The 22,444-nt window shown below is 45.3% G+C and overlaps 3 protein-coding genes and 5 non-coding genes across 10 annotated transcripts; 2 read left to right on the top strand and 6 right to left on the bottom strand.

Moving 5' to 3' along the window:
- Positions 1-860: 860 nt before the first annotated feature.
- On the bottom strand, positions 861-6,483 carry LOC147795753 (solute carrier family 61 member 1-like). 2 transcript variants are annotated; one of them, XM_087130936.1, is made up of 2 exons: positions 3,959-6,483; positions 861-3,885 (listed from the first exon to the last, which is right to left on the bottom strand). In XM_087130936.1, the coding sequence occupies exon 1, from the start codon at positions 5,808-5,810 to the stop codon at positions 4,380-4,382; it is 1,431 nt and encodes a 476-aa protein (XP_086987062.1). In that variant the 5' UTR covers positions 5,811-6,483; the 3' UTR covers positions 861-3,885; positions 3,959-4,379. The 2 variants fall into 2 exon arrangements, with proteins under 2 accessions (XP_086987062.1, XP_086987061.1); XM_087130935.1 differs by having other exon boundaries at positions 861-3,926; positions 3,967-6,483.
- Positions 6,484-7,507: 1,024 nt separating this feature from the next.
- rpl15 (ribosomal protein L15) lies at positions 7,508-12,049 on the top strand. The gene is made up of 5 exons (XM_022231288.2): positions 7,508-7,625; positions 8,999-9,191; positions 10,115-10,251; positions 10,558-10,750; positions 11,592-12,049. The coding sequence occupies exons 2-5, from the start codon at positions 9,020-9,022 to the stop codon at positions 11,702-11,704; spliced, it is 615 nt and encodes a 204-aa protein (XP_022086980.1). The 5' UTR covers positions 7,508-7,625; positions 8,999-9,019; the 3' UTR covers positions 11,705-12,049.
- Positions 12,050-14,164: 2,115 nt separating this feature from the next.
- LOC110977308 (uncharacterized) lies at positions 14,165-17,765 on the top strand. Of its 2 annotated transcripts, none has more exons than XM_022231294.2 (2): positions 14,165-14,712; positions 15,551-17,765. In XM_022231294.2, exon 2 carries the CDS (start codon positions 15,562-15,564, stop codon positions 17,098-17,100), a length of 1,539 nt encoding a protein of 512 aa, XP_022086986.2. In that variant the 5' UTR covers positions 14,165-14,712; positions 15,551-15,561; the 3' UTR covers positions 17,101-17,765. The 2 variants fall into 2 exon arrangements, with proteins under 2 accessions (XP_022086986.2, XP_022086985.2); XM_022231293.2 differs by having other exon boundaries at positions 14,167-14,712; positions 15,547-17,765.
- Positions 17,766-19,241: 1,476 nt separating this feature from the next.
- Trnal-caa (transfer RNA leucine (anticodon CAA)) lies at positions 19,242-19,314 on the bottom strand. The gene has a single exon. It is a non-coding gene; the product is annotated as a tRNA-Leu (tRNA).
- Positions 19,315-19,496: 182 nt separating this feature from the next.
- Positions 19,497-19,569, bottom strand: Trnam-cau (transfer RNA methionine (anticodon CAU)). The gene has a single exon. It is a non-coding gene; the product is annotated as a tRNA-Met (tRNA).
- A 174-nt stretch (positions 19,570-19,743) lies between these two features.
- Trnam-cau (transfer RNA methionine (anticodon CAU)) lies at positions 19,744-19,816 on the bottom strand. Its single transcript has one exon. It is a non-coding gene; the product is annotated as a tRNA-Met (tRNA).
- A 172-nt stretch (positions 19,817-19,988) lies between these two features.
- Positions 19,989-20,061, bottom strand: Trnam-cau (transfer RNA methionine (anticodon CAU)). Its single transcript has one exon. It is a non-coding gene; the product is annotated as a tRNA-Met (tRNA).
- Positions 20,062-20,235: 174 nt separating this feature from the next.
- Positions 20,236-20,308, bottom strand: Trnam-cau (transfer RNA methionine (anticodon CAU)). Its single transcript has one exon. It is a non-coding gene; the product is annotated as a tRNA-Met (tRNA).
- Between the last annotated feature and the right edge of the window lie 2,136 nt (positions 20,309-22,444).

Below are 22,444 nucleotides of genomic sequence, written 5' to 3'. Positions count from 1 at the left end.
TTGAATTGACTGAAACATTTAGAAAACAGGTTCTTTTGGTTATTCTCTCATTTCATTTGCCTTTCAAATGGTTTTGATTGCTCTGTGACTAGTGATTCTTAAGAATGTCGATTGACTGTGTAAACCAATCTAAAGTAATTATTTAGTGACATGAATGTAGTTTCTGTATAAGAATTAGAGTCACCAATATAAATTTTGTACTCGGAAGGGACCATCTTGGTTGAGCCAGTGGTGGTTTGAAAATGCAATCTTTTACTGATCATTTCAGATGCCAGTGTAAGATGAATTGTTGTTTTCACTGTATTGCATTTAAGTGTGATTTTGCAGATTTGTTAGGGTTGAAATGCTCAAAGTTTGTCATGTATTTCTGCTGAACTTTCTATGTAGTAATTGGCTCAGGTCATGAGGCCACAGGCCTGTGTCTAATGTGTGTATAACACTGTTATAATGAGCAGTGCCTCTGCTTATCATCATCCCTGATCATACACCACATGTGGCAGGGTTCTGGTAGAAACAATGAAGTTGTTATTTTGTTGGAGCCTACTGGAGTAAAAAAAAACCTTAGGCCATCTGGCTGAGTGTAATGTTGGTATTTAGGAAGTGAGCTTATCGATTGTTGTATGTCCATGAACTGTAGGATTGCATGTATGTATCAATATTGCTGCTTTAGAGTTGAAGTTGTGTTTCAATTTTAGTTTGCTCCAGTAATTGATATACGATCATTGCCGCATCGCTGCACAGGTTTACCCAGGAACCACTGATGATTGAAAACCTAAATAGCATTCTGTGCTCAAGACTGTGTTCCACCATATGCTACTGCTTTTTGCCTGATTAGATATTCGCTCTGTTTTTGGAGTTGAGTTTATCTTTACACAGCCTGTATCAGGTCTATTATGTTTTCTTTGTGGGTATATAGTTCCTGCTGCATAGTTATCTGTTCTTAAGTGTGTTGTGTTTAAGTTTCCATTTTACTTATTGCATGTATTTCCTCTTTTTCCGTTTCTAGCCAATCCACCAACCCCTTTTATTTTGCCCAAGATCGAAAGTGGTTGTTTGCTAATAAAACAGCCTAGCTTGAGGAACCTGGTCTGGTTACACATAGTTTGTGTCTGTTTCTTCGTAAGTTGAGTTTTACAGAGGGTGGAAATGGAGAAAATCCCTCAAATAGGAGGGGGGAACCAACTGACAAAACTTGTCCCGCTGTGCAATCGATACAAGTAATTGAATCCTCATTTAATTGATTTGTTTGAAACGGGAAACAGTGATTGAAATGTGGCTTCTTTTTCAAACTCTTTTTCCCCACCAATAATCTGGGAAAAATTGCTGCCATGGGTTCTTTTTTTCTGTTCACTGTGGTCAAATATTTTCCAGTTTCGCCACTTTCACAAGTGTTGTCAGCCCACCATGTGCTTATCAAAGCAATAAATGCAAACCAAACTAATTTCAAAACTCTGTCCTAGCCTTTTTTCTCATGGTGGCAGCCATTTTGATCGTTGTAATGCATTTTTTTTTGGGGGGGGGGGCTACTGTCATTTTGTGAGAACATTTGTAAAAGAAAACTCAAATCTCTGTCATATTTTTGTTTTTGAGAGGGAATTGATTCAACAGAAAAATTATCACCTCAGGAAAGTAAACACAAATTTAATGTATTCATATCTGAAATCATCCACCGTCAGGCGGAGACTGTGAATGGAATGAAATAAGGGGGGGGGGTTTCCTGAATGGTAGTTATGGTGTCAGCTGGCTACCTGTTTTGCAGTGTTATAGTCATGACCATCACAAGTCCAGGAACAAGACCAGTCACAAGTGACAGTGTCAACAGTGACAAAGGAATGCTTTTGTCGCAGTTTCTTTGAATAGCTTGTGACTTGACTTCAAAATGGAGGTCTTGTGAGGGATGGAGTCTCAATTACAACACTCTTACTTTGACAGCAGGAGATCACAGTCTGATGGTACATGTCTATGGATCCACCTGTACGTTTATACAAGATTCTAACCATTTGGGAATTGGTGTCATTTCCAAGAGTAAAACATTAGGTTGGATTCCATTGGCCCAGACATTTAACTGAACCAAACTTCAAAAACAACATCTAATACAAGAGTAAAAGCATGCAATTTTGGGCATGTCCTTCACAAAGTACAGTACCAACACCATAAAAAGTAACTTGGTTACCAGCATTTTGGGTCACAAAATTGGCGATCCAAGACTCCGTCAGGGCCTTACTTAGATTGATCTACGGCATTTGACTGGAGTTCTGGGCCCGACGTCACGGCATTGCCAACCATGCACGACTTCTGCGCTGCGATGAACATGCTGCACAAGTCCACTTATAGAACAAAAATGTACACATTCCGAGTGAGCATACAATCCTCAGTTAAAAGATTTCCACATGTCTACAGTTCAACACACGCTTCCTTTAATACAAGCCTGTTAAATACAATCCGTTTCTGCTAAAGCGAGCAAAGACTTTTCACCTCATTTAAAAGCAACTTCTGACAGAGACCTAAAGCATAAAATTGCTAAGCCTCATTTACATGTGTACTTTCCTTTCGGCCTCCTGGGATTTGTCCTAACTCTCTGCCCAGGAACTTGCGAGCCATGTAAACAAAGTGAGATATCATTAGGCTATGTACATGTAGATCTACTGAACCATGGGCTTAGGTTGCGTACACAGGTACATACATAGTTTTATGTAAACATACGTTCATATCCTTGTGATTATATGCTAATATATCAATACATATTTGTACGTGTCCACCAGGAAAATTGTGATTAGGCACAGTTGCTTTTCTGGACTTTTGACTTCTCAAGTCAGAGTTTTTCACACTGCAAAAAACCGTGACCTCCTCCGTGGAACGCCACGTTGTCAGAGCCTGTTCTTGCAGCAAAGATAGCAACAGTAACCCTCAACACCCTCAACCCACACGAAGTCCATGTAACGTAGGCAGTGTTGTAGTCGAGTACTTTCCGAGTGCCAACATTCTCCGCAAAATACTGAACTGGGTAAGAGGGAATAAAGCCAGAGCGCACAGGCATTTGATGGTTAATGTGCAAAGGTAAGATTACAAAATAAATGTCAGACTTCAGACACTCCCAGTTGTGTAAAATTTAAGTTTTAAGGAGAAAAGTACTTGGCCAAGTACTTTTGTCCCAAAAAGTTAACTTTAATCAAACAGTGATGGTCTGAAGTCACTATGTTGCTTTGTAATCTTACCTTTATGCATGTATCATCAAATGCCGATGTACTTCAGCTTTGTTCCCTCCTAACTAGTTAAATATTTGGTAGAGAGCTTGGTTCTCAAAAAGTACTCGACTACATAACTGAACGTATGGGATGCCAAAATGAGCAACCCACTGAGAAACATTTGTACAATGTTCTGCCTGTACATTTTAAAGCCAAGTGGAAAAACATTCACAGAAAAAGAAGACTTTTTTAACAGAGGTCACACAATTCCAAATACCCGTCCAGGTGTCAATGTTATATCAATTACAGTGATTTTTAATTATGTGTACTTTCTATGTACATGTACTCAGTGGCTTAGCTAGGATTTTACTAGTAGGGGGGCACAAAGGGGTACAGAGGGGGCACAAAGGGGTACAGAGGGGGCACAAAGGGGTACAGAGGGGGCACAAAGGGGTACAGAGGGGGTACAAAGGAGGCATTAACTTTCAATATTTGGGGGCAAGTTTTTGTTAGACTTGTTCAATACACATTCATCTTTTTTTGTGGTGGAGGGGTCACCTGGAATTTGTGGGAACGGGGAATGTGCCCCCCCCAGCTAAGCCACTGTCAACCCCAAACCCACGCCAACTGATTTGCAAGAAAATACTGGCACAAAATGTGCTTGAATATATAACTACACCTCCTTTTTCAATTTTTTATTCTGTTCGCCACGAGCAACAAGCAACAGGTCTTGTCTAAGACCTGTTGCTTGTTACTCGTGGCGAACAGAAGACCTGTTGACCTGTTGCTTGTTACTCGTGGCGAACAGAATAAATCATTCATAAATTGGATCACCGACTTTCTTCACAAAAAGGAAGTTTTCAGCAGCAACGTCAACCCCAAACCCGCGCCAACTGATTTGCAAGAAAATACTGGCACAAAATGTGCTTGAATATATAACTACGCCTCCTTTTTCAATTTTTTATTTTACAAATACAGCGCACTAAGAAAAGTTTAGAGTGACTATGTTACATGTACTAACATGCGTGCATATTGCAAGACTTTCACAAGAAACAACATGGCTGTGTAAAAATAAAACTGGTACGCACTTTTGCAGAAAATGTACAAGCAAAAGAAAATCTTTGATGAGAAAATTAATATGTACAATCTCTGTTTGTAATGTAAACTGTCTTGGCCAGAAATGAATCTTTATCATCACACGGAAGCTGTCTCTTGGTTTGACACCAAATATCCATTCCGACCGTCATTTTCGTTTTCCTGCTCAGTGGCTCCCGGTTTCAAGCTCTCGTCATCTTTGACGAGCCGGGCAAAGCGGATGCCGCAGAAGAACGCCACTGCCAGTAGCGAGGAGCAGATGATGAAGATGTGGCGGGTGCCCTCCCGGGAGGAGTCGCCGTGGAGCACCATGAGCAGGACGCAGGCGATGAGGTTGAGGGGCACGCGGAACCAGTTCATGATGCCAGCCCGATGGGTCTCGGGCAGGACCTTACCCCGGAGGAACCCCATGGAGGGGAAGTAGAGCCCGCAGGCCAGCTCCAGAAGAAGGAAGGCCAGGTAGGACACGCTGTCGTAGTTCCGGTAGAACAGGACGCAGGTGAGGGTGGACACCATTGCCAGCACGATGGAACCGTTGACGACAGCGTAGGCGGGCACCTGCAGCCGACTATGGGAAAGCAGCTCATAGAGGTAGGAGCCAATCATGATGCAGGCCATGAAGCTGGAGAAGATGAGGCCCAGCGGCGCGTCTGGCGGCTGGTCCAGGACTGGTGTCCAGATGAAGATGAAGATGTACATGACACTCTCGAAGAGGGACTGCATGGCTCCGATCAGCAGCATCCGCCGCGAGCCAACGATGTGCCGCAGGCCCTCCGTGCAGGCCTTGGAGATCTTCACCTTCTTGGCCCCCGTGTTCTCATTCCAGGAGGAGGCTACCACTGCCCCAGAGCCCAATAGAAGTGGAATGGCAAGCAGGAATGGGGACACAGGGCCCAGATGCAGAGGATCCACCAGGAAGTTGGAGACCACCCCAGCGCCAATGGCCAGGATGCCATTCCAGAAGGTGGCCTGTGAGAAGGTCAGTGTCACCCACTCCTTGGGGAAGTCATGCGTCTCCACGTGCTCATGGAGGTACCAGGCCTCGTAGGCAGTGAACAGCAGGGAGGTGGAGATCCCACCCAGGACCCGCCCCAAGATGAGGATATAGTAGCTGTAGGATAGCTTGGTGAGGCAGGAGAAGGAGTAGATGATAGAGAAGGTGATGCAGAGTTTCTTGCGGCCGTAGTGATCGGCCAAAGCGCTGGTGGCCGTGCCCAGGATCACGCTGGAGGCAAACCCACACACATACAGCACAGCAATCTGGGGCTCAAAGAAGCGGTAGTGGCGGTAGAGTTTGTAGAGGTAGGGTCCCTGCAGCCAGTCGGCGGCAAGTGCCAGAAAGTAGGCCAGAAAATACTTGCGCTGGAATTGCACAAAAAGGGAGTTGTGTCCTGTCGTCTCCTTGGGCCGCCGGCGGCTCACGAAGAAATGCAGTGCTCCACAGATGGCAAGAAGAAAACTAAAACTTGCTAAATATGAAAGCAAGTACATTGTGCTGCTTGACTCAAATGCTGATGGAATTTCATACATACACTGCAGTGGCCCTTCCACTTATCGCAAAATTTGGGCCGATGAGAAGTTATAATCGGTGATATTGACACAAGGTGACAAGTACATGTAAGCCCTTTTGCAGGTCTAAGTCAAAATGAAATCCAGTTTACTGATGTCACAATTTGAATTGAACACATTGAAAACCAAGACCTGTTTGACCTAAGCCTTAGCTTGGCCAAGTTAGTTTATGTAGACCTAGCCAATAAGAATGATTAAAACAGGCCTAGGCCAATCACCACTGATCACTTCGTGATACTACACTTAACATGGCTATAGTTCATGACAGCAATAGACTGTTGAAAAGTGCAGCAAAAAAGTTCAGATGGTAGACGAACAAACAACACAGACAGTCTGCTACACTACGGCCATTGCAAAACCTGAACATGAAAAGTGTGCTCTACCTCCGTGGCTAGTGTCACTCAGTTTTGCAGCAAATTAAATTAAATTCGGTGAATTTTCGGGCAGAACCAACTCAAGTTGGTGTGATGAATCCTGTCTGATACCTTGAAAACTCTTTGGTTCAGATTCAGCACTCAGAAATGCCAAAGACACGAAGAACGCCAACGGCGTAGACCCGGTGTAGATGTAGTAGCGCTGCTGCTATTTCGCTCCAACGTGGAGGCAGCCATTTTGTTACAATGCATTATGGGTCACTAGCCAGTATACCGTGCGCGCGACACGCGTCACGCACGCACGGTGGTCACTCGTCACGATCAGCCTTTCCCTTCACAATTGTTATTACAGCCACAAGTTCGGTGACCAGCCCTTCTCACAAAACCATTCATGAATTAAACAAAACAAGGTGAACAATGACAAACGAATGTTTTGTGACATTGTGTCTTTGTGACTAGCCACTTCATTTTTTTCCCGTGGGATGAACCTCCGCGTCCGGCCCTATTCTTGAAAATGAAATGCATCGACTTTCTATCACGTACATGTATTTCATCTTTAAGTTCAGCGCAAAAGGATGCAAAGAAGCCTACGGGAAAAATTAAACGAAACAAAATACAACTGATCCTTGCGTCTGAGGTGATGACGTCGATGAGGGGACTGTGCGGGGGGAGGGGACACGTACGTCGCCCACTATCCCCAATATTTATAGTTCCGAACTTTTCCATGTCCCGAAAACTGTCCAAAAATCCAACAGTATCCTGCTCTCCATGTCTGGCAAAACTTTCAAAAAAACAAAAACAAAAAAAACAACTTGACGCTTCTCTGCTTACATAATGGGGTTTGGGGTGCATGACGCTAATAATATCATCCATTTTCAATTTTTCGTAAACCTGAAAAAGCGGAGGTAACTTACATGTAGGTAAGGCTAATTTCAAACGCTTATTTAAAGAGAAAAGTTCGATTTTTCAGCCTGGGTTGAGAAACAAACCGAAAGCCAAAAATCTACAAGAAATGTACGGATAAGAAAAGCCCACGATTTCCCCCAAACATTTTGAATTTGATTTAAACCGGGGTCTCGTTGGCAATACTTCAACGGCTCATTCCGGTCTTGGGATCTTATAGATTGAAGAATTTAGGTAATTATTCTTCAGTTGGTGAGGTTTCAGAACGAGTCACAGTGCACCGTGACAGCCCCCGCCCGCTCCCCGGTAATCCGCACCGTGACGAGTGCACGCGTGACTACACTGCGAAGCCAGTGATAGGGAGCCAGTCTATACCATGTAGTGTCTGGAAACCTTTTCATTGCTGTGTGTTTCAAAGGGAAATACGGGTTCTCGTAATTTTTATGCACACTTTGTCGTTCTTTACCTTGCGTGCCCTATTTCGTGTCGTCTTGAAGGGGTGAGAACAGATTCAAATTCTCTCAAATCAAGGAGATTTTATCTCCATCACTCCCCTTTTGAACCGAATCCCGATAATATAAAAGTTGCAGAATCTTTAGACAATAAGATTTCGGATAAATTGTTTGTATTAGTTCAGCAAAATTGAAAGATGTTGTCACGTAGTCAAGTGAAGTAAATGCACTTTTCATACTAGCCCCACAAATAGGGCTGTGGTGGCTCTCTTTTACAATCTGTCTCTTATCTGTCGCCATCACAGCCCTACTTCAAGGCAAGTCTTAAATGCCTGAAATCCAAACAGCAGGATTGTCACAAACCTCGAATCCAAATATCTTCCGAAACGAGAATGACTCGACAATTTTACTTGCAGTTACACTGGCATATTCCTCGGAGTTTGGACTTTCATACGAGCACCCTAAAGCTTTCCAAAATCGTAAATTTTCAGATGTATGGCGCCTTGAAAAACCTGGCCTGTAGTATTACATGCTGACCACGGGTGATGCCATTTTAAAAACCGGGCAATTTGCATCCTTGTACCCGTAGGCCAATGCATGTAAACGCACAAATTTGTATGCTACATTTTACATTTTGGGGGGAGAGGGTGGGTTTTTTTTACTGTCGTTCTGTTGGAAAATTGAAGAAGTGATTACTTCTTCATAAAAAGCTGAAAATGATTTATTTCATCTTAAATCCTCATTTAAATGGTGAAATTGTACATTTTGCCCATCCACACTACAGAAGATCAGCATGCCTGATGACAGCAGCATGTATTACTATCAGCTGTATGACATCTTGACCAATTGCAACACACGTCCTACTTTTTCCTTGTTTTCCTGACCCCATCAAAATGAAAACCGAGCTGTGATTGGTCACTAGAATGGAAGCAAATTTGGCCAGTCATACTCAAGTCATAGTTCGGCTTTCATCTGTGGGTGACAGGAAAACATGAAGGAAAAGATAGGAGCTGTGTTGCTTTTTCAATTGTTGGCACAATCGAAACAGCTAAAATGTGCTTATGCGAGTTTGTACAAAGCTACCTGTATTAAATGTTTGTATAAACCTTACAGTTCTGGAAGTATGTCGTTCCCATGCTGGTAACTTGTGTAAGCAGAATATGTTTCTTATTTGTGTTATGGATGGAATGCCACAGGGGCATACGTCAGAGGAATTCTGTTTTGGCAAAAGCCGCAAAAAATCAAAGAAGGATGAGATATTTTCTCTAGAAATTTGCTGAGTATAGACAGGCCAGCTCAACTAACACCACAGCATTTGAAACCTCATCCGTGGTTGGGAGTGATACCGTAGTTTGGGCTTTACGAAACTCTGTCCATTTCTCGCGAATTACCTGCCGATTCCCCTTGATATGCTTGGCAGGACAGACCCCACTCTGTCACAATGGGGGCCTACAAGTACATGCAAGAGCTCTACCGCAAGAAGCAGTCGGACGTGATGCGCTTTCTGGCCCGCATCCGGACATGGAACCTGCGGCAGCTGTCAGCGGTTCACCGCGCCTCCCGACCCCTGCGCCCAGACAAGGCCCGGAGGATGGGATACCGGGCTAAACAAGGTAAAACCAACACGCAGGGTTGGGAATCATTCCTTAAACCTTAACCCTCCTATGCTGAAGTCACTCTTTGGGTCATTTGGTAAACACCTCAAAGAAGCACAGCTGTGTGGTGTTGTGCACTGCACCAACAGTCCCTCACAGGAATATCAGAGTGCACTTTTGTGCTGCCCAACAACTGTGCTTCACTGTTTCATGTGCATCATTGTGCAGTAAACCAAATGCAGTGAAGAGGACTGCACAAAAGACCCTGGGTCATTTTGTGCTGGCAATCTAATGTGTACACACTGAACCTGTGCATGTTTGAGTTCCATATAGAAACTACATGCTCACCAATGACTGTGGGCATTTGTGCACATTTGTGCTGTAAAACCATAGGAGGGTTAAAAAGTTCAAGTTGAGGGATTGTGCCAGTGGTGTCGTGATGGAGGTGTTTTGGAGTTCTTTGGGAGTTTCTGAATAACTGAATGCCTTACAGGAGACCAGTCAATCAAGTTCCAAGTCGAATGTACCTTACGACCCCTTGACTTGGAAGAAGCAAGGCAAAGTCGTTGGGTTGTGAAATTTGATGGATAGTGGTTTAATCTTATACCTTGACCCAATTGAACAGAATTCCACACAAAACAGTCCCCCCGTTGGTTGACTGAAGGACGGCATGTTTTACTTTATGACGTTCATCAATTCTCTTCTGCTGACAATAAAAACTGAAAAGCAAGTGGTATCCAGTTTACTTAAATCGTTCTGAACATTGTCGGTTTGCACCATGAATTGACCTGTCTTGTGTGCCAAGTTTGTTTGCGGATACGTCACGTTGATGTTGGCCGATCAAGATAGTTCACTTTGCGGAATGACCAACGACGTTTTAACAGCAGACAGCACTGAATGACGAGTTTTTCTTCTGTCTCCCCCCCCCCCCCCCCCGCTAGGATATGTCATCTACCGTGTGCGTGTGAGACGTGGCGGTCGCAAGAGGCCAGTACCGAAGGGTGCCACCTACGGCAAGCCCACCAACCAGGGCGTCAACCAGCTGAAGTTCCAGCGCAGCCTGCAGTCAGTAGCCGAGGTAAGACGAGATTCACTGGACCTTGGCACAACTTGGATGCACTGGTGTCACAGTTGGTTACATTTACTTGTTGAGCACCCATTATTTACTGCCAAATACTGAGCTAGTCAGGCGGGGCAAAATTCTCCCTACTCAACAGCGCGCAACTTGACCGTGTGTCAACATTTGATAATGACCGCTGAGATGTGATAATGCCTGCTGCGTTCCTAGATTTGAGTGAGCTGAAGCAGCAGAACTAACAGGTAAAGTTGTGACAATAACTGATTAATTTCTGGACGTATATGTCAATGGTGTTGCTTTTCCCAGGAACGGGCGGGCCGGCGTTGCGGCGCCCTCCGGGTCCTGAACAGCTACTGGATCGGCGAGGACTCCACCTACAAGTACTTCGAGATCATCATGATCGACCCGTTCCACAACGCCATCCGTCGCAACCCGGACACCAGGTGGATCTGCAACCCCGTCCACAAGCACCGGGAGCTGCGCGGCCTGACCTCGGCGGGTAAATGCCCACTTCCATCCTTTCCCCCGCAGCCCCTTAACATAATGCAAAGTGTTGCGACAACTTTGCACTAGAAGCCGTCTTGGGCCCTCAAGTCGCCTTGGCTACTTTGTAATCCATTGCCTAACTTTCGTTGTTTTGTCTCCTGAGGGCGCTTAAATGTACAGCCATTTTCAAAATAATTAGTGAACTTGTCACACATTATCCTGCTATGGTGGACACAAAATGACATCACATTCCACATCATAGAGGACCACATGTCGCAACTCTATAAATGGTTCTTCCTGCATGTAAGATGCATATCACACAGTGTATCCTGTATAAGACTGTGTAAGATTCCTGTATATAACATGAAGCCAACAAGCAGAGATTTTGAATGGAGTAAGTTAGGCAGAGGGTACACTGAAGGTACTCCTGTAATGGTCTCTCAGGAGGCATGCTCAGTTTGCGTTATAGACAGGTGTTATGGTCACTTGAGGAGGCATGCTCAGTTTGCGTTATAAACAGGTGTTATGGTCACTTGAGGAGGCATGCTCAGTTTGCGTTATAAACAGGTGTTATGGTCACTCAGGAGGCATGCTCAGTTTGTGTTGATGAACATGTGTAATGGTCACTCCAGGAGGCATGCTCACTTTGTGTTCATAAACAGGTGTTATGGTCACTCAGGAGGCATGCTCAGTCTGTGTTGATGAACAGGTGTAATGGTCACTCTTGGAGGCATGCTCAGTGTGTGTTGATCCGGTGTATTTGCCCCTTAGATAAACTGTTTGGAATGCAGATTTGCCAATTTGATCTTGAACGAACAGATGATACCAAGGACGTATTTTCCGTTTCCTTCCAGGTAAGAAAAGCCGCGGTCTGGGCAAGGGTCATCTGTACAAGCAGACGATCGGCGGGTCGCGCCGCGCCGCTTGGAAGCGACGCAACACCCTCTCCCTCAAGCGCTACCGTTAAAGCTTCACGAGGAGTGAACGGCTGGGAAGATATCGTCGCACTTGTGCACCGGTTCCAGGATAAAATTACGGATGGTTTCTTGGGGATTTTAGCAGGAAGCCTGTCTTTGTGCTTCTACAACTTAAAGGTCGCTTGTTATTTGCAAAAGAAATGAGCGGTACCTTTGACTACAGAAAATTATCCTTTTGGGCCAGCGAGACAGTTTGTGAAATAAAAAAGGGAATAGAGCCAACATTAAAAACACCGTGGAGTGTCGGAAAAAAAATGATCAGAGAGTGTTTTGTTTTTCGGTATGACTTCTGTGTTCCCTACTCCAGCACATAATAAAACCACTCAAAAAGTTAAGGACCCTTTTTGAGTGTGTTTACTTTTTTTTATGAGATATGCTTATGTTACTGCTGAAAATACCCCAGTACAACTGTCCTAAATGTCTTCAAACACACTGTAATCAATTTCACATGCGGTTGGTTTCAATTGTTGCATAGTGTCTCTTGCGTCACTGCTCATCCTGAAATTACAAGGGGAGAAAACAAAGTGGCCCTTACCTTTTTTTGAGTCCATGTAGTTTACAGTCGACTCTTGTTACAACAAAGTTGCAGGGACCGGACAAGTTACTTTGTATTTAATCAGGACTTTTGTTCTGAAAGGATTAGCAAAACAAAGAAAAAGATAAGAATTCAAGAAATTGGGATCCTTGAAATCTGTTCTTTGTAACAGTATGTTGTTATGACGGTGTTCTTTATAATTCTTTATAACGAGAGTCGACTGTGATTCTGTTGTCCAGTGATGCTGCCCCCAGAAAAGCGGTTGGTTAGATTTAAAAAACAGGAAACCCCTTAGCTACTCGTGTGTAGAATAAAAAAAATGCCCTGATTTACCCTCATCCCCAGAAAGAGTAAAAGAATAAAGAAACCCCCAATTCCCCCCCCCTCCCCAGAAAATGACTTACAAATTGTTTGTGGATCCATCCTTCTCCCCAGCGAAAAAAAGTTGTGGCTATGTTCGGAATAAACTCTATAATGGATTGACTCCACTCTCCCCCCTCCCCCATTGCTGATGAATATTGAAATTCTCATCAGCATACAACTCTAACAGGCGGTTGAAATAAGGTTAACCGATATAAGAAGGTGCGATTTGAATGTTCGTATTCCCCTAAACTGATTGCGGCTACCGTGACTATACCCAGCAAGAAATAAACTGAGGGGTCCCCCCAACATGTCCAATCCCTACACACATTCCAGACTATTGTTACTTAACACATCCCCCCTCCAAGATGTCTGAAAGGAATTCCCCAGATTCCTGCGAGACAATGACCAACACAAAGCAGGGGGGGGGTTCTCTCCGTCTCGTACCTTGCTGCATATGACCGTGACAGGGGAGATTTGTTGTAACGATGTGGTTGTGAGTTGTCTTCCCTTTGAAGGAACCGGCAATAGACAAGACTAGTTTGTGAATCGGTGGAGTGAATGTAAACAAAAGTAAATTGGAACAAAAATTAAAAGGATCGGAATGTCTGCTGCCGCCAACATCACAAAGTCTTCCATTGATTTCAGACTGCCGGTGTCTTTACATCGATCCATAGTAAACTCAAGGGGGTGGAGGGAGGAAGGGTTTGTCCTGGAAAGTATCCTGGCTCGTTGAGGGTGAAAATATTCCAAATCTCCCCTTCAAAAAACTGGTTCTAGATCCGCTTCTGTACATATGCAGCAAGGTATGAAACGGAGAGAACCCCCCTGCTTTGTGTTGGTCATTGTCTCGCAGGAATCTGGGGAATTCCTTTCAGACATCTTGGGGGGATGTGTTAAGTAACAATAGTCTGGAATGTGTAGAGGGATTGGACATGTCGGGGGGGTACCCCTTGGTCTCATTTCTTGCTGGGTATACTTCTGTGGCCGGCCAGGAGTCCACTTTGAAAAGAAAAGAGCCATATAGCTGAAGAGTATTCATTTTGCTGGTAGGCAACGCAAGCCTTTGGTAGTCGTTCATAAACCAGCGAAATGCATTTCCGACCCAAGGAACCTGCTACGCTATAAAAATTAGCGCCCTCTCAAGGTCAAGCTCGAGTTCATTGCATAGCACTGTGAGGGAGCCATTGAAATTAATTAAGGAAATTGTTGATTGGCTGCTTATTGCTGTTCAATGCTGTATAAACCTCGGAGTCACAGGGGATCGGGCCCTTTGAAGTTCTCGTGATCAGAACTGCCCTGCCAGTGAGCAGAAGACATGTGGACGTGACATGTTCGAGTGGTCACAGCTCCATGGTCTGGTCTTTGCTAATTAATTAGAGCATGGAGGAAGGAAAACAGAGTGATTAGAGGAAGTTACAAGCGCTCTGATTTTGTGGTCTTTCGTGTAGTATAGACGCTTTTCTGTTTTGTCACAATCCTGCTGGACCGCAATGACGGTGTTGTGATGCTAATGAGTGAATGGTGTTGTGATGGTAATTCACTTTATTCAAAACAAACTAGTCAAGCGTGCCGTGTTCGTACGTGTGCTTGCACATTATCGGAGCTGCCCGTAGGAATGTATGCGATCACCGCGGCCGAGGCGGTCTACGCGTGGTGGTATTGTTTACATTTAGTGCAATCCAGTACGTGGGTGGAAAGGGTCTATAGCCTACATGACCGTCTGACCCCTCTATTGATCCGTTTGTCCTCCTTTGTTCCCCTCGCATCGAGCTCAGCTTGCCCGCTCATTCACATGTGCAGCACACGGCGTTTGTGTAACAATACAGTTGCAAGCGGACTCGACTCCCAGCCAGTAACGCGTGCACTTTTATATAGGCCATTCATGCATGTGTAGATGTATGTCTGACACAGCTGAGCGCAGCTAACTGGGTGAGAAACAGACACTTTCTAGCCGTCAAATCACATGAGCCCCCGCGCTCAGTTGACAACGTGTCTGAGGCCAACAAGCAAGAATTTGACGGGGAATCCCGAGTTGGACTGCTTTTCGAAGATCGGGCTAGTTGGGGCAGGTTCGAGATAGATTTTGACGATTCACCTGTGGTAAGTTTGACCATGATGGACGGTAGCGATATAGCTCGGTCCGACCAGATAACGAGGCAACAGGTGGCCTGAGCATACTTTGGAACTACAAGAAGATCCTTGCCGACTACTGTGCACGACCCCCTCCCCAGAATGCTTTACTTGTTGTAGTAATTGGAGGTACCTAGCTACAAACAGCAGAGAACATAAACTCATTTACTGTACATATAGATGTATAGTTATACATAGGGCTGCGCTGATATTCACGCTGTATTTGTATCATTAGGTGCAACGTGCCTTTCACACTTTTGAGCTCGAAAGTACACCAGCATAATCTCACAGGGTTACATATCATCCTTTTGGAGAACGAGTTTTCAAAATAAGCAACTGCCCTGAGAAAAGCTGCAGACCTGCCAACCTGTCGTTCTCCTTCCTCAGGTCAGGCATTACCACACAAGAGATTAAAAGGTATTTAAATGAGCCCTCGCGGTTCATTTCAAATTCTAATCTATTATGATTGTGACGATGCCTGACCTTAGGAAGGGGTACAATAGGTTGGCAGGTGTGCTTGAATGCTGAAGGCGACGGGCAGAGGACGCCAGGTGTCGTTTTCTCTAAAGCAAAGTGTTCCGTGATTTTGTGCTCACGTCGACCGTAGGCCTGGAGACAGTGCAGAGGTCATGCATGAAAGGTCTACATCAAACCCCAAGACCCTCAATTGTGCGAATCTTGTGTGTCGTTGCATGTACATAAACCATGGTAAATCGTCAGGCCTTAAGACATTCTATTGCTTGGGCGAAGTTTGGAATAAAAGAAACAATGTCCACGTGTTTTTTCGTGGTCTCTTTTCCTCAGACAGGAAGCCGGAAAATGGATGAAATGGCGGAAGCACCGGGAATAACATCAGAAGAAAGTGTTGCAGCCACGACGAGAAAGGACCGACACTTCCACTGCGAAGTTTGTGGCAAGTACTTGGCGAGTAAACAGACTCTGGCAAAGCACATGTACATCCACACCCGGGAAAAGTGGTTCGTCTGCGATTTTTGCGACAAGGATTTCAGCACGAAAGGCCGGCTGAAGCAACACAGACGGATTCACACCAACGACAGGCCGCACGCCTGCGAGGTCTGCGGCAAGTCCTTCACGACGGGCAGTTACCTCAAGACACATCTGAAGACCCACTCGGACAACAGGCCCTACGCCTGCAACCTCTGTCCCCGATCCTTCAAGTACCCCAGCAGCCTGAAGATACATCTGGTTTCCCACACCGGAGAGAAGCCATACTCCTGCGACATCTGCGGCAAGGCCTTTGCGCACAATGTGACCCTTACGCAACACATGCGGTCCCACTCCGACCACAGGCCCTTCACGTGCGACCTCTGTCCACAATCCTTCAAAAGCAGGTCCGGTCTGAAGACGCACCTTAGAGTCCATTCCGGAGAAAGACCATATGCGTGCGACGTATGCGGCAAGGCCTTCTCCAACGGTACCTACCTTAAGAATCATAAGGTTACCCACAGCGATTACAAGCCGTTCAAGTGCGACCTCTGTCAAAAGTCGTACAAGTTCAAGATCGATCTGACGATTCACAAAAGGGTCCATACGGGAGAGAAACCCTACAGTTGTGGTGAATGCGGGAAGGCCTTCACACAACAGGGTCACCTTCGGTGTCACAGAAAGACCCACTCGGATGAGAAGCCGTACGCGTGTGATCAGTGTCAACGCTCGTTCAAAACTAGATGTGGTTTCAAGCAACACTACAGACAGGCCCACACTAACGAGCGACCGTACACGTGCAGCGTCTGCGGCGAATCCTTTCCGTTCAGCTGGAGACTCAAACGACACCTTATGACTCACACTGGCGAGAAGCCGTACACGTGCGAACACTGCCAACAGTCCTTCACAGTTAAGGCTTACCTGGTGCTGCACGAAAGAACCCACACCAACGAGAAACCGTACATCTGCGGTATCTGCGGCAGGGCTTTCTCCAGCGGCTCATGCCTCAACAGGCACGCGACAACCCACAGCGAGGCCAGGCCGTTCACATGCGACCACTGCCCGAGGTCGTTCAAGATTAAAAGCGACCTGACACGGCATCTACGGTTCCACTCCAACGACAAACCGTACGCCTGCGGTGTCTGTGGCAAATCTTTTGTGGAGCGGAGAAGCCTGAAGGCTCACATGATAACCCACACGGATGAGAGGCCATTCACCTGCGACTACTGCGAACGGTCTTTCAAGTATAATATCTGCCTGGTAAGGCACCGCCGAATCCACACGGGAGAGAAACCGTTCTCTTGCGACATCTGCGGTAAATCATCCGCCTATAAAAAGGTCATCACTTTGCATCGTCGGATCCACACCAAAGAAGAGCCACAATCCGGCGGCATTTGTAGCTCTGGAGTTTAAAAACGTAAGAGTGAAAGCTTTTGAAGGTCATAAGGAGTGACTGGCGCGTGCAGACTAGCGACCAGTTTGGGGAAAACGTCTACGCAGAAACAACCCAAATGTTGGTTTGTTTTCAGGGGAAAGCGAGTTTTTTGTGCTTTTACTGCGTTTCATTGTCTCTTCTTACGTGAAAAGATTGATGTGATGTTACGTGCCCGAGACGCGTGCATTTCACAGTCGTTTGCTAACCAGTGAAGTGCGCACTTCCGACCAAAAGAGCCGCTCTTGCTAGGAAACTTGCGCCCTCTTTAGTTCAGATCGCGGTTCTTACGTATTTTAACTGTATTGTTTAATTCATTGTTATACCCTCCACCCTTCTGTTTGATATCTGCACCGTTTAGAGACAGGAATATAAAGGATTTTTAGTAGTAGTAACTCGGGTCGTGTATATACCCCGTACACCCCCTCTAGCGACAAACTTGTGTCATATATCCGATTGCCACGTGAATGTATTTTCATTATTGTAGTGTTAATGACGGTATTCTTAAATAATGCTTATTACCGGGCATTGCGGGCAATTTTAGTCAGACTCCTGAAGAAAAGCAATTTTCAACTGATAAGGCCACCCTGTACATCTATCAAATAAAACAGAGGTCGCAATAAAATGCCTTTTCTTTTTAATTAAACGGAGCGCCTCGACATTTTTTAACGTCCGCGAAAGATTTTGTGTGCTGGTCTAACACATTACACGAGGCACCTACAGAAGTCGACGGAAACAGGATTGAAAGCGGAGCGAACTCTTTGCCTCGGTTGGCTTTCGAGGAGAATCCCCAGGATCCGGGGGAGGGGGGGATGGGGGCAATCGGTGGTAATGAATTTTCACCCTCTTGACTGTTTGGAGCCTCATCGATAGTCAACATCATTCATTTCCCTGTGTAATGTGGGAGGGGGTTAGCCGACCATCGTTGACATCAATCCGGCGGGTTGGTGTCGCACCAAACTGTCGTTTTCATTTCTTTTCCCAATTAGTGGAAGATGGATACATTGTATAGGCCTATCTGATGAGCGGACTCGCTTTGGTAAACCCACGACACAAAACCGTAGACAAGAGGCTGAAGTAGCAATTAGGCTTCATGGATCGGCCTTGACGAGTCCTGAGGGACGATCGAGCTCTTTGCCAACCTGTGAGGCTCGCAAGATAGGCCTCGTACTTTCAAGCAACAGCGACACTACGCTTTGCGTACACGTACCTAGGAACTCTCCAAACCCAATGCCTCATGGAAGAAAACGACACCGCTCATGCATTTGAGAACATGGAAATACATAATGTGATCTGACTTTGGAAGTCATTGAGCTCATTCAAGGCCCAAAAATGTACATCGCACATGCCACATTGAACTGTTGAGAGATCTTTATTCGTCCACCAGACAAAATCCCTTGAGGTGTCACTCTTTACATGCATTTATGTAACACATTAAATATTTAAATGAAACCTTATGATTTAAATACATCATGGATAGACGTAGTCGAGACGCATCGTTTACCGTGTACACAATAGCACGGACTTATCATTTAATTTTTGAAAACAGCTGATGCCTGTAGGAGCACCATGTCTTTCACGGCCGGCTTTTCATCTCGCGAGTACAAATGCCATCGGCTAGATCAGTCCACAAACCGTTCTAGAAAATCTAATACGGGTGGACATGCCATAACACTTGAGCAAATTCGAGTTTGAGTTGCGCGGTTGTATTTTTTTTATCTTACACGACGCTTATTGCGGAACCAGACCTCAATGCTATCCAAAGTATTGATTTTCCCGTCAAAAATACATGCGAGTAAGATTTATTACTAGCGGCGAGGCGTAATACACCTTGTGGATTGGTTACAGATCCTTACGAATACTAACACTGATGTGTTCTGCAGAGAGACCCATTCCGCTGTGCTTACTGCTGGTACAGAAAGACCTTTGCTTGATTTGCTCACAATCAACAGCTCCAACGCTGCGAAAACTACTAGGTTTCCTGTTCAAAAGGCAACAAGCTAAAAGAAAAGTTGCCTTGTGAAAGATAAGTGTGATGCCATAGATTTACTCTAAAAAATCTCTTTAAATAGTTATGAATCTGTAAAAAAATACTGAGGCAATAATTTCGACGAAAGAAACATGCCTACCGTGGGGTTTGAACCCACGACCTTCAGATTTTGAGACTGACGCGCTGCCATCTGCGCCAATGAGGCCTAGTACGTTTTGACATATTTATTTTATAGTTGTGAAGGTTTTGGAAGATAGGTGCGATTTAGTGTGAAAACCCTGCTGATGATGGTCCAATGTAGAATATACAGTACTCTAAAAAAATTACTTTACAAATAATTATGAAATCTGTTAAAAAACTGTGCAGTGTTTTTGGACGGAAGTAATGTGCCTCCTGTGGGGTTCGAATCCACGACCTTCAGATTATGAGACTGACGCGCTGCCAACTGCGCCAAGGAGGCCCGGCATTTGTTCGATACATTTCTTATTTAGTTGTCAAGGTTTTGGATGATAGCTGCGATTCAGTGTGAAAACCCTGCTGATGATGGTCCAATGTAGAATATACTCTAAAAATTACTTTACAAATAATTAGGAAATCTGTTAAAAAATATTCAGTATTTTTGACAGAAGTAATTTGCCTCCTGTGGGGCTCGAACCCACGACCTTCAGATTATGAGACTGACGCGCTGCCAACTGCGCCAAAGAGGCCCGGCATTTGTTCGATACATTTCTTATTTAGTTGTCAAGGTTTTGGATGATAGCTGCGATTCAATGTGAAGACCCCGCTGGTGATGGTCCAATGTAGAATATACCCTAAAAATTACTTTACAAATAATAAGAAATCTGTTTAAAAAAATTCAGTATTTTGACGGAAGTAACGTGCCTCCTGTGGGGCTCGAACCCACGACCTTCAGATTATGAGACTGACGCGCTGCCAACTGCGCCAAGGAGGCCTGGCATCTGTTCGATACATTTCTTATTTAGTTGTCAAGGTTTTGGAAGATAGGTGCGATTCAGTGTGAAAACTCTGCTGATGATGGTCCAATGTAGAATATACTCTAAAAATTACTTTACAAATAATTAGGAAATCTGTTAAAAAATATTCAGTATTTTTGACAGAAGTAATTTGCCTCCTGTGGGGCTCGAACCCACGACCTTCAGATTATGAGACTGACGCGCTGCCAACTGCGCCAAAGAGGCCTTGCGTTTATTCGATGTTTTTATTATTTCGTTGTTAGGATTTTCGAAGGTAGATTCGATTCAGTGCGATAACCCTAAATTTATTTAGCAGAAATTAGTGCTTAAAAAATTCATGTGCATGTACTAAGCAAGAATCGGTTTGCAACCACTCTTGAGAAAAGTTATACTTAAACTGATTGCACGAAAATATGCCTGGTACCCTGCTTTTCTTCAGCAAGCACTTGGCGGCATTCGGCAATAAGTAATAGACCATATTCGCGGCGTCCCCAATTTCAGTCGTATTCGCCAACGTAGTGTATTTATTTGAAAGCGTTGAAGTCAAAGAACTAGACTATATTTTTCGATTCCATTCCGACTCCGCAAATCATCTGGTACCACCCCATTACGGGTATCGAATTGGTACTGTACGTTCAAGAATACGACTGAAATTGGGGACGCCGCGAATACGGTCTATTCTGTGGAACTGAGGCTGGATGAATGGACCGGGAGCACCGTGGTGACGAATGTCACGATGGTGACGATCCATTGGAGTTGGTGGCGATTGAAATTGTGATTGATGCCACTGTGGATGTCGCTGGCGAGCACGATAAACCATAACACTCGATGCCAATATGTCGGCCATGCATGATGTCGTGACGAAATCCTCTGATTCGTGCCTTCGGGGCTAAGCTCGGCCTCTGTGGAAACGGGGAACTTATTTACGTTTGCCCATAATGATCTTGAGGGTATTGATCTAATGATGAAAGACAAACATGCGTCGTGTTTGATTAGCGCCTGGTGTGTAGTGACTGTGCTTATGAAATGCGCCTTGTTTTGCCTGGATGAATCTCGCCCTGCATCACGGTCTAATAACCCAGCAACCAGCCACCGTGCGGAAAGCTAGGAGCGCGCTTGTTGTTGGAAGCCGGCCCGCGGCTTGGGGATTCCAAACATGCCACCACGGCATTCATCGCCAGAGACCTCGGAAAACCTGGTGATAGAAAGGTGGGGAGTGTGCGCTTAGGAGAGGCCGGTTGTTGTTGAAGTGAAGGGTGAATTAAAGGCCCGAAGCACCAATGTTCCGCAGGCCGTACCGCCGCCGATCTCAAAGAGGCACTGCATTCCACTTGCGTGGGTACACAAGGGCTGCCCGGTTCGCAAGTGTGACGTCACTCCAGTTTAAACCACGCCCATTGCACATGCACTGCACTGTAGAGTTACATGCATTGATCCCCGTTTACATGGCATCATGGAACTGGAAGTTAACGCACAACTTCAGCGATCGCCCAATGGGAGCCTGCAAATCGTTGTGCGTCTGCCTTTGTGACGAAGTCACTTACGAACCGGATAAGTGCCAAAAGTCACACTTGATATGGGATGAGATCAGGTCTCCAGTCTAACCTGAACAGCTGTCGAGATTGCACCTAACAGTCATCGTATTCTTCACCTCGTTCCTGGGGGGGCTTCACACATTACTTTCAACTGACTTATTTTTAGCAATGGCCATTTGCCCTTTCTATCACAGATGAGAACTTGGTCCCAGACCAAAGAAATGCCCCAGCCAGACTGAGTTCACACAAGAAAGTTAATAACGTCGGTTTGGCCCATTCCAAATGAAGCAATATGGTGTAATTCGGCCGTGGACGCCCGTGAACAGGTGCCACGCGCTCGTCACATGCCTATTCAACCATAGGGTGGTGTCGTTATTTCCAAAATGCACGTCTGCGTCAGGCTGAAGAATGTGCGTATGAGCGCGTTGCCAACCAGTTTTGGATCAGTCGACATGGAATAAACTCGGAGTCTTTACTCTCCAGCTTTGTTTTTGGGGTCATTCCTAAATTCAGAGGAAATTCTAAGCTAGATTCCGCTTTAAAGTCTCTGATTCACAAACATTAAAATAGACTGACAGATATCATAGGAGAGACTGGATCAAAAATACAAAAGTTTAGAGTTTCGCTCAAGAATTTGGCTGCTATTTGACGAACCCGGGCCTCGTGGTGGCGGGAACACAAGCAGAGACGAGAACCAGGCTAGTGTGTCACGTCAGAAAGCCTCTGCCGCAGGCAGGATGGGGCTGAGAATGCTGCAGAGACCAGGCTAACCTGCGGGGCGAACCGCCCGATTGATTTTCCGATCGGCATGTAGCACTAAGGAATG

This window comes from Acanthaster planci, linkage group LG21, assembly GCF_054643075.1.
Source record: "Acanthaster planci isolate LZ-2023a linkage group LG21, COTS_SCS, whole genome shotgun sequence".
In the NCBI taxonomy this organism is placed as follows: Eukaryota; Metazoa; Echinodermata; class Asteroidea; order Valvatida; family Acanthasteridae; genus Acanthaster; species Acanthaster planci.
Note: the sequence above shows the minus strand (reverse complement) of the source record. Positions and strands in the feature narration are given on the sequence as shown.

Coding starts and splice junctions, on each gene's coding strand:
- LOC147795753 (XM_087130936.1), bottom strand. CDS start 5,810: ATGTATGAAATTCCATCAGCATTTGAGTCAAGCAGCACAATGTACTTG.
- rpl15 (XM_022231288.2), top strand. CDS start 9,020: ATGGGGGCCTACAAGTACATGCAAGAGCTCTACCGCAAGAAGCAGTCG. Junction 9,192..10,114: donor GGGATACCGGGCTAAACAAG/GTAAAACCAACA, acceptor CCCCCCCGCTAG/GATATGTCATCTACCGTGTG. Junction 10,252..10,557: donor GCCTGCAGTCAGTAGCCGAG/GTAAGACGAGAT, acceptor TGCTTTTCCCAG/GAACGGGCGGGCCGGCGTTG.
- LOC110977308 (XM_022231294.2), top strand. CDS start 15,562: ATGGATGAAATGGCGGAAGCACCGGGAATAACATCAGAAGAAAGTGTT.